The 15,736-nt window shown below is 41.4% G+C and overlaps 1 protein-coding gene across 3 annotated transcripts in view; it reads left to right on the forward strand.

The window, feature by feature from the left end:
• Nucleotides 1–15,736, forward strand: part of ADAMTSL1 (ADAMTS like 1) — a 555,547-nt gene that overhangs the window by 325,847 nt on the left and 213,964 nt on the right. For all 3 annotated transcript variants that reach the window (XM_077345150.1, XM_077345149.1, XM_077345151.1), the window contains one exon: nt 9,465–9,701. In XM_077345150.1, the coding sequence (XP_077201265.1) occupies nt 9,465–9,701 (237 nt within the window). The remainder of the gene's footprint in view (nt 1–9,464; nt 9,702–15,736) is intronic.

The raw sequence follows: 15,736 nt of genomic DNA on the forward strand, positions 1-15,736 counted from the left end.
GTCTGTAAATAGATGCCCCAGATTTTGTATAGTTGTTCTTTATGAACCCCAATATGGCATATCTCCCATACATGGGAAAACAGGGCAATTAGATTAGGTTAAAACACAAAGAAAAATTCACAACCTGAGCCCAGTCCTTTATTATTTCTTTCCTGCTGATTTTTATCCTAGTTGTCTTCTTGCATACTGTGGAGCTTCTCCTTTATATCCATAGGAACAAATGAAGTAAATAAGTCCAGTTGTTTTGTGATTATATGATTTTATAATTATACTAGATTCAAAGATCATTCCTAAGAACGGGCTTTGAAGCCCCCCCCCCCCGCTGCCACCATTCCCACTTCCCCCCACCCTGCCAATGCCTCTACCCTTGTAAATTACATTTAGAATTAACAGACAAGGCAAAGAGAAGGTAGTGCTCAGTGCCTTTCCTAACACCGAGAGAAAGGGAAAGCATGGTTTGTTCTGTATTCATGTAAGTGACAATGACATTTTCCTATTCCTAACAATCTTCCTGGCATCTGTAGCTGATTTCTCTCTTAGAACTCTGGGCATCAAGAGGGCTGCTCAGTCTTCAAAAGAGAGAGTATACTCCTCCATAGAAAGTTCAGAACGGCCAGTTAGTTGAGTTGAAAAAAAACCTGGTAAATTAAAAAAGTACTATGTGCCTTCCCTGGTATTTCAAGAGCTGAAGTAGCTAAATCTCTAGGAGTAGATTTCAGTGAAACTGTATAGAACATCATCTTGAAAAAAAAAAGGGGGAGAGGGAGGATGAAACTAGTTTCAAGTGGATAAAAGAAACTGGGAATCAAGGAGGAAAACCAAGTCTCCCGGTCTCTTCTTAGAGCAAAACCACATGCCTTCGGAATAGGAAAGGTTCTTTTAAAAGCTCGATATGCTATTTTAGCATTTTACCAGCCAAGTAAGATGCTTCTTGTTCCACACAACCTGATTTAAGACTCATCCTCAAACAATATCTGGGCTTCATCTTATCTTCTCCCTAAACTGGCAGATCAACAGAAATTGGAGCGGAAATTTTAAAAATTGCAGTTCTGTGTCACCACACAGGGGGCAGATAAGAATGTTTGGTTTAAAAGGATTGTTGTTATGGCTGCCAACTCCAGCATGAGAAATTCCTGTACATTTGGGAGCAGTGTCCAGAAAGGATAGAATGTAGGGAGTGGAAGGAGTTTCTTGGGGATGTGATGTCATCGAGTCTGCCCTCAGAAGTTGCCATTTCCTGCAAGGGAACTGATCTCCACAGAACTTCAGGCAGCCTCAGGTGTTACCAGGGACATGTCTAGCATAAGAGCTAAAACTCGTTAGCGTTAAAGTTAGAAAAGCTTATGCTGGTCGGGAAGTCTCATCCACAAACTGACCTGACTGTTAGGAAACGGCACTACATGAAGCAGGACCAGAATGAAGTTGTAATCCAGCATCTTCTAGTGCAATGTGTGTATGTAGTGAGACAGTCTTTTCTTTCCAATTTTTTTTTAAATCTGAAAGAAACTAGAGCCTATGATTGTGGTTACGAGAAAAATTGCCTATTGGAAACTAAAATTACAAGAGTGAGGCGCTGAGACTTTGGGCCCCAAACCCACAAAGTATCCATTTACACAAAAGTGTAATAATTTATGTAGAATAAATTCACTTTTTTAACCTCTTGGAATGAATGTGCCAGAGAATCGTGCAGCAATAATTATAATTGGTAACATGTATTTCAATAATGCTTTGTGTGTACTCAACATTTATAATTATCTTGTCATTTTTACAGTAAACTTTTGAGGGGCTATTATTGCTGCTCCCATTTCAAGATGCAGAAGTTGAAAAATGTTGACTTGCTGAAGTCACCCACTGAGTCCACAGTTCAGAAGTTATTTGAATCCTGATTTTTCCAGCTCCAAGCTCAGTATTCTGCCTATAGCCTTTCAGGCTTTGTAGTAAATCCAGAGCCACCTAACGTGGCAGAATTTAAGCTTCTGAACTCATCTAGTTTCAGTTTCAGCCATTTTTATAGCTAGCTGCCCTTTTCTTTCCAAGGTTTCTTCATTTGGCAGACTGTTTAAGTCTCCATTTAAAATCCCAATATAATTTGAGCAGTTTTTAACTTCAAATGAATAATTCTCGTGTGTCCTTTCCTCTATCCAAGCCACTGTTTACGGAAGCATACCTAGAGAAAGTTCTTTCTACTGGGTCACCAGAATCTACATGCCAGAAAATGAGACTGGGGAAGGGGTCTGCTCTGCAAGACCAAATAGCCTCACCTATTTTCTTGCTTTCTTCTCTCCTTCCCACCCACCAGCCAACCTAATTTTATCTGCCCCTTAACTTCAGCTTTCCATTCTTACCTTCCCCCGGCAACCTTTCACTCAAGAAACACTGTATGATGCCAATCACTGAGCTGGACTGGGTCCTGTTGTGTTGTGCCAGTTCCTGGGCCAGGCCCAGTTGGACATTAGGATGCCTTTCTTCAAAATAAGGACACCAAGCAGTTTACATCATTGTCCTGTTCTCCATTTTATCCTCACAGGTAGGTTAAGCTGAGACGAGTAACCAGCCCATGGTCACTAAGAGAGCACCATTGTAGAGTGGTGATTCCAACCTAGATCTCCCAGATCCCACTCTGAAACACTAAGCATTGTACTATACTGGATTTCATAGCATGGCAGTGGTTGAATAGTAACAAGCAGCTGGGCCTCAGTAAGTCTAGAAGTAGCCAGATAGTTGCTGCAGATCTAGCTACAATGAGTGTCTCCCTGGAAAGTCAAAACAGCCCTAGTAGGGGTCCTGCCCCCTCCTGCTGCCTTTTACTGACCGAAACCAAGATCTGAATGCTGGCAATACTGTTGCGGTTGATTAGCAAGCCTTACAGATAGGATATTTATTTATTTTATTTATTATTTATTGGACTTGTATACTGCTGCTCCCAGCAGTTCACAAAAATGTACAAGTCACATCTAAAACATAACCTAAAACAATCTCCAATAATCTTAAAAACAATCAACATCATAAAAGGTGGTATACTCTATATACTAATAAAACCTCTGCTTATGTATTAGATCATTGGGCGGGTACTAATGTTAATATTGACAGGCAATACAAATAGGTGACACGGGATCCCTAATGCCTAATACTGCTCACGGGTACTGAAAGGGGGGGAACAGATTGTATACCCTGGGATTACCACCCAGCCCTAACCAAGCACCTGGCGGAAGAGCTCCATTTTGCAGGCCCTGCAGAACTCAAGGAGTCCCGACAGGGCCTGCAGCTCACTCGAGGGCTCATTCCACCAGGGGCCAGGACCAAAATGGCCCTGGCCCTGGTCGAGGCCAGGCATGCATCCCAGGGGCCTGGGACTTCCAGCAAATTCATACCCCCAGAGCAAAGTGCCCTGTGGGGGGGCATAAGGAGGTAGGCGGTCCGGTAGATAAGGTCTTTAAAGCTACAGATGCTGCTTCTATAAATAGGAGATTCAACCCCCCCCATTAAAAAAAAGAGTTCAGGTTTTTTTTGCAAAGCAAGGTATTTTCTTAGGTTTGCAAAAAGATCTGACCTGCTTGATGGATGGAGACATGTTCTCTTTGCATTTCTGATGTTTTCCTGTGGGTTCTATATCAAATCACATCTGAATTCTCCTTAGATGCTAAAATTACTAACTGAGACTGTTGTAGTTTGGTCATATCATAACATGACTCACCGGAAACAACAATAATGCTAGGAAAAGTTAGAAAAGAGGAAAACCTAACATATGATTGACAATAAAGGAAGCCATGCCTTGCATTTTGCAAGATCCAAACTAGGATTTTAAAATAGGACATTTAGAAGATCATTAATTAATAGTATCACCATAAATTGAAACCTATTTGATGGCACATAATACATAAAAACCTCAAATGGTCTTATCCACTGTCATGAAAATTGTTACCTTGATTGTTCTGTGTTTCCAAAGGGGAGAACAGTAAAATGGGAAACTGTTAAGGACATTAAGGAAACAACCTGAAGTTAAGAAAGCAAGATGTAGACTTCATTTTGTCTCAGTGAATCATGTTTTTCCACTTAATGGAATATAAATGTGATAAAAGGTTAGCAGCCACTCTGAAATAAGCATCAGCCTGTAATGGAGTTGCACATAATACATGTTGTATTTTAAAAGCTACAAAATAAATTTAGATGTGATACGGAAGTTTAAAAATTGCAGATATTCACTCAGCACTGTGCTGTCAGCATTCCTTGCAAAAGTCAGTTCTCTACCCTTAAGTGACAGAAACTATTTCAAGGTTAGTCTGTGTGTGAGAAGCATGTTGCTGGAAGACCTGTGACCATTGGGAAAAAATATTTAATAGATCACTCTTCCAGAGTGAGGCTGGGTTTGGTTGAGGCAAATATTAGATGGCACTCTGTTAATCTGTCTCTGGAAAAAAAACTGCATATACCTGGGTTACTTAAATCTACTTACCATCAATAGTTAAATCCACAAGGTGGGGTGCGGGCAGAGCAGGTGATAAGAGCTCCGTCCTTGGTGGCAACAATACTTCAGTGTAAGCCGACAGTATTTTATGGCATGGTATGGCCACTCATTGTCTGAAGCGGATGCTTGTACTGGGCCAGAAGATTTTTAAACTTAGCTAGGAGTGAACCATGTATGTTTGTGCTGGCCTTCCACACTGGTGACTGAAATTCATTCACTCCTGCCTTGGGCCAATGGCAAAAGTATGCTTCTACACTTTTCCGAGTGCTTATATTTTCCCTTCAAACAGAATCAAGTTTCACAGCAAACTTTTCTAAACATACACTTGGCTATTTTAAATCTGTGTTATTATTTTAATCATGGGAATAAAAGACCTGTCGTATTTAACTTTGGTCCTGATCACCCGCAGTGTCCTGAGAATGTGCTGGGTTCACTGTGCCTTTTTCTCTTCCTTCAGTTAAAAATAAAAACAAATGGCTCGAGCAATCCTTCTGAGTTGTGAGAAAGCAAGACAAGAGAGTTCTGTATATATGTATGCTTTATTGGGCCTTTTGTCTTTGTAAAAATAAATCAGTGTGAGCTGGAAAGTTTTGTAGGTTGAGCCAAGCCAGAACCAAACAAGAGATCCAGCTTGGCTCTGTGAATGCTGGCATAAGCCAAGCTATTAAACTGAGCTACATACCCTCATGGAATGAGAGAGAAAACACCAGGGAGGGAGCTAGATTCGCTTTAGTGGTTTCTTTAGTTGTTTACATGCAGTGGCCATGCAGACCCAATCCAGCAGATCAGTTTCCACCCACTGACTGTTCATACAGAGCATTCACACCATGTTGCCTTAACAGTTTCGAAAATAGTGGCTTATTCAGTTTTGTTCTCATTCAGCTAGAAGGAAAAACAGAAAAACCTTTCTTTCAAGATGAACCACTGTGGTGGGGGGTTGTTCTTCTAAGCACAGGCAAGGTATATCTGCTGATCCTGAAATACTTCACTTGCTTAGCCAGTTAGTTCTATCATCCTCAAACTGCTCACGGGGAACTGCAGCCTTGCACCCTAATGTAATTTCTTCTTGTAGGAGAGATGTTCTATCAAGATTCTCTCTCTTTAGCAACTGTCCCTTAAAAGAGGCAATGGATATCACTGTATACATATTCTTCTGTGTGCACTTAGGAAGGGGTATATTAACTGTAGACCAATTCTGATGTTATCTTTATAGTGTGAGAGCTGTTCAGCTGCTGAAATAAGGCCAGAAACTCTGGACCTCATGAGAAGGACTCACAACGTGGTGGTTTCCCATTATAGGCGCATACACACAAACGAACACACCCTGAAATTGTGACAAGGCAAAGTGCTTCACAAGTTATCTCTGATACTTCACTCATAATCATGAGTGACTGATATTTATTAAAGCAATATAGAAACAAGCCATGTTGTGGAACTCCCACACCACAAAGACATGAGAAGCTCTGAGAGAAAAGAGAAATACGGCATGTGGGTGGAGCAAGACCCAATTCCATAACTTCCAAAGGCAGTACCACTCCATCTAATGCTATCTTGGCCAAGTGCTCCAGTACGATACTGGATTGGCTCCAACTGTCCTCTAAGGAAATTTCCTCCAGCCTAAGGAGACTTCCTCCACCTTAAGAAGCTCTTCTCCCAACAGAAGGACCACTTAAGCTGAAAGAAGGCTTATTAGACTTTAGGAAGTTTTCAAACTTTTTTTTCAATGGAGTGATCAAATAAGTATAGGATTCACCCAACTTCCACCAATGATATCAAAAGCTGGTAAAATACTAGAGAATCAAGACCTTAATTTCTCCTGTCTGTCTCCCAACAAAGATAGTCAACAAAGTGGCCACTGCAGTTTCAGTACCAAAATTAGTCCAGAAGCTGGATTCAAATGTAGTTGTCCAGTCCATTTTGTCTAAGGAACCTACTGTTTGTCATCCTCCAGCACTCCACCTCACACAATATGGATGTATTTGCTGTCAACTAACAGTAGTTTCCTATAGTCCGCACCTGCATAATTAGTATCTAAGGAGAGTCTTCACATCTGTCAGTTTCAGTGATGGCTACAGTGCCTCCTCAATTAAGCATTCACTGAGTCCTGAAATCAAATAAGCAGTTCCCATCATCTACATGTTGTAAGCCATGAAATACAAGAATTGAGCAAAGTGGTGTTAGACCAGGGGGCTTGTCCACTTCTACAGCTGCAGTAACTGAAAATCATCCAAGCAACTGCAATTAAGTTGTGCTCTGATAACATTCTGGAATGGTTTTGCAGAAATAGTGGCATTGAAACCATGACAGATGTGAATAATTGTATCCACAAAGTAACTAACATACACATGCCATTTAGCTACTGAATGTTCTGACTACATAGTCAGAAAGGCAAGCCATCTCTCTCACCATCCAGAATATCTCAGCTAAATGACTGTGAACTGATGCAATGATGTTGACAGAGAAATATGAACAGTTTCCTACCATCATTGCCACAGAGTAGCCATGTGTTTGTCACAAGTTTTTCTTCTGTTGTTTTCTAGTCATCTGCCTGTCTGCTTCATTGATCTTAGCTCCTCAGTAAACCATAAGCAGTAAACCATGAGCAGAATGGTTCTGTGAAATGGCAGATGGTACCTAGAACAATCACAACCTTGGTCACCTGCAGATATTTGGTGTTGCCTGCCATGTCAGCAAGAAAATTCCACGGGTCATGAGAAATCCACCTGCGTCCAACAAAGATGAACTGTCTTGTAGAAGTTCAAAGTTTGTGTGATCCTAAACCCCAAAAAGTGATGGTCATTCCATGACTAAGGAGTTAGAGAAATGTTCACCAATGAACCATGCTGCTTTTGTTTAGAAAACTAAACAAAGTATAGAATCTATCACATGGTTGAGAATTGTAATGTTTTCAATAGCACAATAGCCATTATAGTGAACTTGACCTCAGACTGGCCTCAGCATGGATCTTGTAAGTTCCCAAGGAGTAAAAGATGATATCTGTGAAACAGTTTAAACAATGAATGCACAATATAAATGGGAAGTATTATCTGCACATAATACTGTGATGTACAGAAACATCAGATTAGTGTGCTTTGCTTGTCCAAAGTCCCAGGTTCAGCCCTTTGGCCTCCTAGAGGAGATCCTTAAAAGTTTCTCTGGTATGGTAGACCACCCTTTTGCAACCTTTTGACCATGGATGAGCACCTGAAATAATTTTTCAGGCTTTGAGGAGTCCTAGAAGTGACTCCTCCTGCCATGCCGCCCAGAAACTACAAGTCACTGGAAGTGACATTGCCACTCGTGTTAACAGGCAAGCTCGTAGAAGACTGTGCAGGAGAGGGACAGGATGCAGGCTCTGCCCCTTCCCAGGCACAAAATCAGTGAGATAAATCACTCACACTTGGGAGGGTGGAGAGGGGGCAACGGAAGCAGCCCATTCCCTAGTCAGGGTTAGTCTACAATGGACTACAAATCCCATGAGACCCTGCCAGCATTCACTGGACATCTGGAGGGCCGCAGTTTGACTACCCCTGCCTAGCTTGAGCCTGAGTGCATTATGGCAGGAACCCAGGTTGGGAATCTGTATGATAGACGATGCTGAACTGGGTGGACCATCGTTAATGGCTCAGTCTAAGGTAGTTTCATGTTTGTGCATAGGAATTGTTTTAGAGAAACAATATAATAATGGTTGTATCTAGAGTACAGCCAAATGGTTATTGAAGCTTTTCTGCAAATGAGTCTAGATTCAAGAGTCTACTGAAGACTGGACAGAACATTTATCTGTGGCTCTATACCAGGGGTGGCGAAACGTTGGCTCTCCAGACTATCTGCCAGGGGCTCATGGTAATTGTAGTCCGTGGTCATCTTGAGAGCCACAGTTTAGCCACCCCTGCTCTATAGAAAATGTTTGTCTCTCCCAAGGAGTCTAGCAAAAGATGTGCACAGTTTTTATTAACAGCAAAACAATAATGTTGCAGATCATTTCACACAAACAGAAGAACTGAAGCTTGCACCCAAAATTCCACTGAAACCTCCCCCATGACTTTTTAAAAAACAAGTAATGAACAGCATCTTAAAAAAAAAATCTCCTGAAGACTTGCTGATTCTGTGGATTGTAAAATCTCTGCTTGCATTAGTCAGGTTGAAGTAATACAAATATACAGAGCGTTTTTCTGGCTTGCGTTGCTTCATGGACTGATTTGGGTCGTTTTGGAAAGAAATGCTAGCAAAAGAATGCTTAAATAAACAAACATTTGAATCAAGCAATTCTCTCCCTCCCCCCTTCTTTTACAAAGTAAAAAAGAAACCTTGCCTTGGCCTGTATGTGTTTGTTAGTAGTACTAGAATGAAATACTGAGCAACTAGTGTTTGGGGTTTTTTAGTGGCAAACAAATCTATTTCTTCTATTCAAATCACCGGGTATTGTTAACATACTCCAGTCCTGTTCCAGGCACCACTCAGCAGCCCTTAATAGAAGAATCTTTAATGATAATGGCATTGGGATATTTTAGCTGATGTGTGTGTCTATTGTTGGAGACAAGTACTTGATGGATCCATTGGCAGGGGGATTGTGGATCATTGCAACTTTCCCTTCCCCCAATTATTCCTTACAATCCTGAGAAAGTTGAGTTGAAGGACCCATGTGGACTAGTAGAGCATCTGGAACTGTACTGAGGAGGACTCCAAACCACCTCTTCTGTCCCTTTCACAGATGTATCTCCATTGGTACAATAGGTATGAGAAGGACTTCTCCCCTTTCCTCAGTGCAGTCCCGGATCTGCATGATTGTCACCCTGGGGTCACAGGGGGCTGCTGGTGTGAACATAGGATGGCAAAGATCCATGGCTGGTTAAGTCCAAGTGGCCCAAAGCCACCTTAAGCGGCATGGGGAGGGGGCTTTCAAAGCCCGTTCTTAGGAACGGGCTTTGCAGCTAGTTATGTTATAAATGCACCAATTAGCTAATTTTGCCTCTCTGAATTTCTTCTTTCTTTCCTTCAGGATTGCCCTCCAGAAGCAGGTGATTTTCGTACTCAGCAGTGTTCAGCACACAATGATGTCAAGTATCAGGGACAGTTTTATGAATGGCTCCCTGTCTTTAATGATCCTGACAACCCATGCTCATTAAAATGCCAGGCCAAAGGGACAAGTCTTGTTGTGGAACTGGCACCTAAAGTCTTGGATGGGACCAGATGTTACACTGAATCACTAGATATGTGCATCAGTGGCTTGTGCCAGGTAAGGACAAAATTCTCATATTGCTTTTCCTCTTTTCTGTATATTTTTCTTTCTTTCCCTTTGTCCTTTACTTCTATGCCTCACATTCTTTTATGTTATTTGTTGGTGTTTGTAAACATCTGCCCAGTTCCACTCACTTCTTTGTCAGTGATGTGTGTGGAGTCAGTTGTTTGACAAGCTGTTCAGATGTGTCCACATTAATTCAGATGTACCATTTGTGTATGTTGTTTTTTAAATACAATTGCAGTGCTTTTTTCACAAGCACCATCATTCCATTCATTTGTGACCTGCTTCCAATTTTATTAAAAGGTACATAATTAAGAGTAAACAAATTCAGGTTGGGATTTTTCTATTGTGTTTTACTACTAGTGTACAAGATGATGCCATCATTTCTTATGCTCATTTCTTGAATAGGTAGTCTGAGAGCTGTCAGATAAAAGAAGGAAGAAGAGCTGTTTTTTATACCTTTTTTACTATCTGAAGGTGTTTCAAAGTGACTCACAATCACTTTCGCTTCTTCGTCCCTCAGCAGACACACTGTGAAATAGCTGAGGCTGGGAGAGTGAGCTCTTAGAGAACTGTGACTGGTCCAAGGTCAGCCAGCCAAAGCAGTAACTGTTCAAAACAAAAATAACATTGAAAACTAGCTATAAATCCTTTTATTTCCAAAAGCAATTGTCTCTGTATACGATGGACTTTACCTGGTATCTGAAAGATGTTAGCATAGGCACCAAGAGAACTTGTGTAGGGAGAAAGTCAGGATGATCACAAAATCCTAGATTGGAGTCTTTCCTGTAGCCATTCATTGATGACTCTGATGAAGATCTGAATTGAGGCACAAGCTCCTGATTAATGTATGAATTATAATACAGTTGTGTTTCTACAGAGTTATTTCATCTAAACCTCAGTCTCATCAGGTTTTGGATGTAAATAGAAATCTGTACCAATTCATTGAATTTAGGAAGAAATAAAGCTTTGGATCCATATTTCTCTGAACTTTACTGTAGGTCTGAATCCAAGTTTCACAGCTCTGCCCATCCATAATCCTTCATAATTCCTGACATTTTATTAACATTTGCACTGATTTTCCTTTCTCACTCTTTGTTTGTTTTTCCCTCAGCTCTCTGTCTCATCAGTGCTGTATTCTGACCTGGCATATGTCTTTATTGTTGAGGGAGATGTTTAAGCCAAATGGAATGTGACATACAGCATAGCCTCACTTATCTCAGCTTGTCTGTTAATTAACTGAAACAGGGACATGTCTTTTGGTTACATCAGAGGACATGATGGCCTTTCTGGAAAGCAAGCTTTGTATATTCAGGGAACCCCCACTATTGGCTGTACTGCAACTTATTAATGAAAGACTCCAGGGGCTATAGGATTTTTAAGAAACTCTATTTTTTTGGCCAGTGTGCTGTAGTTTAGGACAAGATGTGAATTTGGATTGTTTTCTCATATCCCTATTTGCCAGATCATATTGGATTTGAAGCCAGACTGTCTTTAGATTCAACTGCTGCAAACCACACCTTTCTTAGAAAAGCCTTTCCTCGGAAACCTGCTAATAATGACCACCCACCATTGACCCACCATATAATTATTTGCACACATTTCTGTTTAAGGAGGAATAGAGCGTATAGGGAGAATTCGTGTAGTATCGTTAGGAATAATGTGTTATGGATTCTCACGCCATTCCCATTTGGAAGGTAGTGCTACTTGCTTTCTGTTAGAAATACCATGTTATAGTACTTTAAAGGTAAAGGTAAAGGTATCCCCTGTGCAAGCACCGAGTCATGTCTGACCCTTGGGGTGACACCCTCTAGCGTTTTCATGGCAGACTCAATACGGGGTGGTTTGCCAGTGCCTTCCCCAGTCATTACCGTTTACCCCCCAGAAAGCTGGGTACTCATTTTACCGACCTCAGAAGGATGGAAGGCTGAGTCAACCTTGAGCCGGCTGCTGGGATTGAACTCCCAGCCTCATGGGCAAAGCTTTCAGACAGCTGCCTTACCACTCTGCGCCACAAGAGGCTCTTTATAGTACTTTACTATTTTCTAAAAAAAAAAAAAGGCTAATGGCTAATTCTGCTTTTTTTTTTAGAAAATAGTATAGTACTTTACTATTTTCTAAAAAAAAAGCAGAATTAGCCATTTTTATGATGTGAGTTCTGAAGTTGAACCTACTGTGGTCTGCCATAGCTATGCTTCCCTTGAGTTTGAGAAACTCACTCTGTGGGTGGAGATTTGTCTCTTGGAGTCTGCCAATATATATATTCTGACCATCTCAGGAATATCCCTTCACATATTTAGGGGACACAGAGACCCAAAAGGGTCCTAGATGTTCTCTACTGCCCCAAAGAGCCTGTTCAGCAATCTGGTTTACTGAGAAACTGGGATCTATGAAATAAACCAACAGAATGACTAGGGCATCAATAGAAGAAACTTTGATCCAAGCATTACTGAATGTATTTACTGTGGCTGTGATGATACTGAAGTAAGCTTACTTTCCCATCACCATTATGGACATGAAACACTTCAGCTGAGCTGTTCCAAGCATTTGCAGACCATGTTAAGGTTGACTGTAACATATTCACTAGACAGATTTCAAATGAAGTCATGTTAGCACAACCTAGACCCTACTCATTCGGCAGTTTATTCTCAGAATGTTGTTAGTGTGCTGTCCAAATATTGGATGGATGAATTTCAATTATTGTAACCTGAGGATTTAGGAATCTAGCCTTGATCTAAGTTCCATGGCCACTTATATCAAGTTGGATGGAAGGAATTGCTCAGTTGAATATAGGAAGTAGTAAATCCTTTTTAGAGACTGCCTTGATAGAGAAGGCCATGGGGCTACTCTTGATAAAGACTTGAACCACAAATGATGCTACCATCTTGAAGTGAATGTCTTCTTTAGTGGTAAAACACAAAAGGAAGTGGTAGCATTGCAATGCCAGGGTTTCTTAGATGAAATGACAATCTAGATCTATTTCAGTATGGCTTCAGAAGCTGGTTTTCAAACCAAGGCTGTCTTGTTCACTCTGGTGAACACCTTCACTAGCAGAAGGACAGGGGTAGTGCAACAATGCTGAGGCTTTCTAGAGTTCTGAGAAGCTATTGATATTGAACCTTTTGATATCAAACTATTGTATCCTAACACATCTGAGTACTGGAAGAATGTGTGGCTCATGTTACTGTGGTTCAAAATGTACATTTATTTTGCTCTCACAAGAAGGTTTGTTGAAGTCTTTTTTTCTGAGGCAAGATCAATACTTTAGCTTAAAATTCACAAACAGTCGACCCTCAACCAGCTCTGGCATTCATACCTTGAATTCAGACCCTGCTAACTTCACCCCCATCTACATAACTAACAGACAGAAACCATTGTGGGCTGTTCAGCCACATGACTGTCCTCTGCTTTGATCCCAAATATATCTCAGGAAAACACTCCTACATGCGGTAGCCAGTTATAGACAAGGACATTGAGTTCACCAATGCCAGGTGTGCCAGGAGAGCTAGCCCAACATGCCTTGAGTTCTGGTGCAGACTTGGGCATCTGCTAAGAAAATCTGGTTGCAGCTTCATGTGAACCTTGCTGGCCTGTTCCAGGGACACATGTTCTTGGGGGTGGTGGGCCTTACTCCAAATGGTTGGAGGTAGTCCATTGGACCATCATGACCTCAGCTGTGGTCATCATGGCCTTCCTATGGCAGCCTTGGGTAGATCCATTGTTCTATTACTGTATATATTATGGGCTTTTTTTGGGGGGGGGGTTCAGTGAAGTCTTGGTGCTACTTGTATCATGCATCTTCATGCAGACACCAATTATTCCAGTGTCTGTATGTTCCTGAACCCATGGATTTAACAGCAGCCATTCAGTTCCCAGAAGTCTATCCTAATGATGAAACTAATGGCAAGATCTTATAATATGAGCAAGGGCTACAGTTGAAATCCCATGATTTAGTTATGCTATATTTCAAATGTCTTGTGCCCCATGTGACTCAGGGCACTGAAGGCAATGTCTGTAGGACTCCCATAGGTCTCCAGGGTAAAAGACAGTCTGAGTAAAAAGGAGTCTACTATGGTTGGTTATTCTACAACACTCACTGGATTAGGTTATGTTATAACCGCTAATCCTGCCGCTCCCTGATCTGCTGCTTCGAACAGCAATGTGTGGCTTGGAGGTGTTAGACATGGAATCAGCATGCTTGAGCAAAAAATCTTTTGACTTAATGTATCTTAAGAGTCTGGAATAGTTCTCCAATTCTTTGCCTGAGCTGACTCCAGGATTGCATCATTCACCCTCAGGGCTACATTTCAAAACCTCCCAGAGGCATTGCTTTTTCACGAATCTGGGAAAATGCAACCTCTAAACATCACAGCTGTATATTAAGCATGAAGTCCCAGGCAAATCTCCAAGCTAACTATATATCTATCAGCAATTATGATGATACCACCAGCAGCTATACAACGAGTTGTGTCTGAGGGAGGTGAAAATCTGTTTTCACTAATGTGCTTGGCACTTCAAGTTGTGTGTGTGTGTGTGTGTGTGGGGGGGGGTTATACCTAAAGAAAGCAAAACATGTTTTTAACGCTAGCTTGATGTCAGACCCACAGTGAACTGTGACATGAGAAACATGGAAAAATACACTGAGCTTTGTAAAAAAAAATCAATTATAGAACATTGTGAAGTTGCTTGTAAAGGACCCAGTACTTAATCTGCCTAACTGTTAATAGTCTTCCAGTCCCAACATCTGGATTTTCAAAACAGAGAATACTCATTTTAAAACATTCATATCCTTAAGGTCAGAGCAGAAAATAAGAACATGTGGATTATAATTGCCACAGGCTCAGAAATGATGTCAAGCTTCTCCAGAATAGGGCTTTTTTTGTACTTTTATTGTGCTCCACAATCTCTTGTCTTGTCTTAATTTTTTTTAGAAATTGCAAAGAAACTGACCACTAAAACAATTTAAGCCTGGAAATAAACTGGTTCTTTCTCTAGACTCTGCAGGTCTAGCCTTGCTTATCCATGGTACCCATATCTCCAGACTGGATTTCATATAACTGAGCTGTCTTCAGAAGGCTACCCCATATGGAGCAGGCTACATGGGAAGATGCCTTTTGAAGACAGATTCATGTGGCACTGCCTCTTGAAGACTTCAGGAAGTTCATTTAGTACAAAATACAGTGAGACGATTTCCCTCAGAGATCAGCCACCTGGATCACATCACTCCTGCATTGCAACAATTGCACAGGTTATCTGTTTGCTTCCAGGCTCAGTGCAAACTGCTGTTCATTACTTGTAAAGCTCTTCATGGCCCAGGACTCTCATACTTCTCAAACTGCATCTCTCAACACACTCCCATGTGCCAGTTGTGGTTCCCTGCTCACCCTTAGGACATCCACACAGCAAAAGCTAGATTGCGGTCTAGTCCTTTGCAATGGCCTATGAGGGAATGCCTTCAGTGGCTACATTTAAGAAAGCCTGCAAGACATTTCGGTTTCAAGGGCTATTTGGAGAAGAGTGGGGGCCTTTTCGCACGGGGATCTTTGTTGCAAATTGTTTGCGGAATGAAAAATCGTCATTTAAAATAGTGGAATTCGTCGTTATGTATACCTGCCTTTGTAGTGGAATCAGTTGCGTTTTTTAGCGTTTCCCACAGGCTTCCGGTCTCGGCAGAAATCGCTAGAAAGGAAGCGCTATTGCCAAGCTCGTCCCGCCCCTGGCCGTCAAGCAGCCAATGGGCAGCCGTTAGCATGCTCCCAAACAGCCCCTTTCCCTTTAAGAAAGGTTTTTTTAAAAAAAAGAAACGACCCATAGCAACGAATCTAGGTAGATTCATTGCTACGGAGAGACCCATCCAGCTGCCTAATGTGAGCTGTCGTTTGATTGTATGATCGTTTGCACGCTGCCTCGAGTGATAACCCCCCCCCCCTCTCACGGGCCCGATTTTCGGCTGAATTTATTTGTAAAAAATAAAGGGACTTTATTTCAGCAAACGGGCTTTTCAGTGGTTTGTGCTTAGTGACTAAAGG

The sequence above is a fragment of the Paroedura picta genome, chromosome 7 (genome assembly GCF_049243985.1).
Source record: "Paroedura picta isolate Pp20150507F chromosome 7, Ppicta_v3.0, whole genome shotgun sequence".
NCBI classification, from domain to species: domain Eukaryota; kingdom Metazoa; phylum Chordata; class Lepidosauria; order Squamata; family Gekkonidae; genus Paroedura; species Paroedura picta.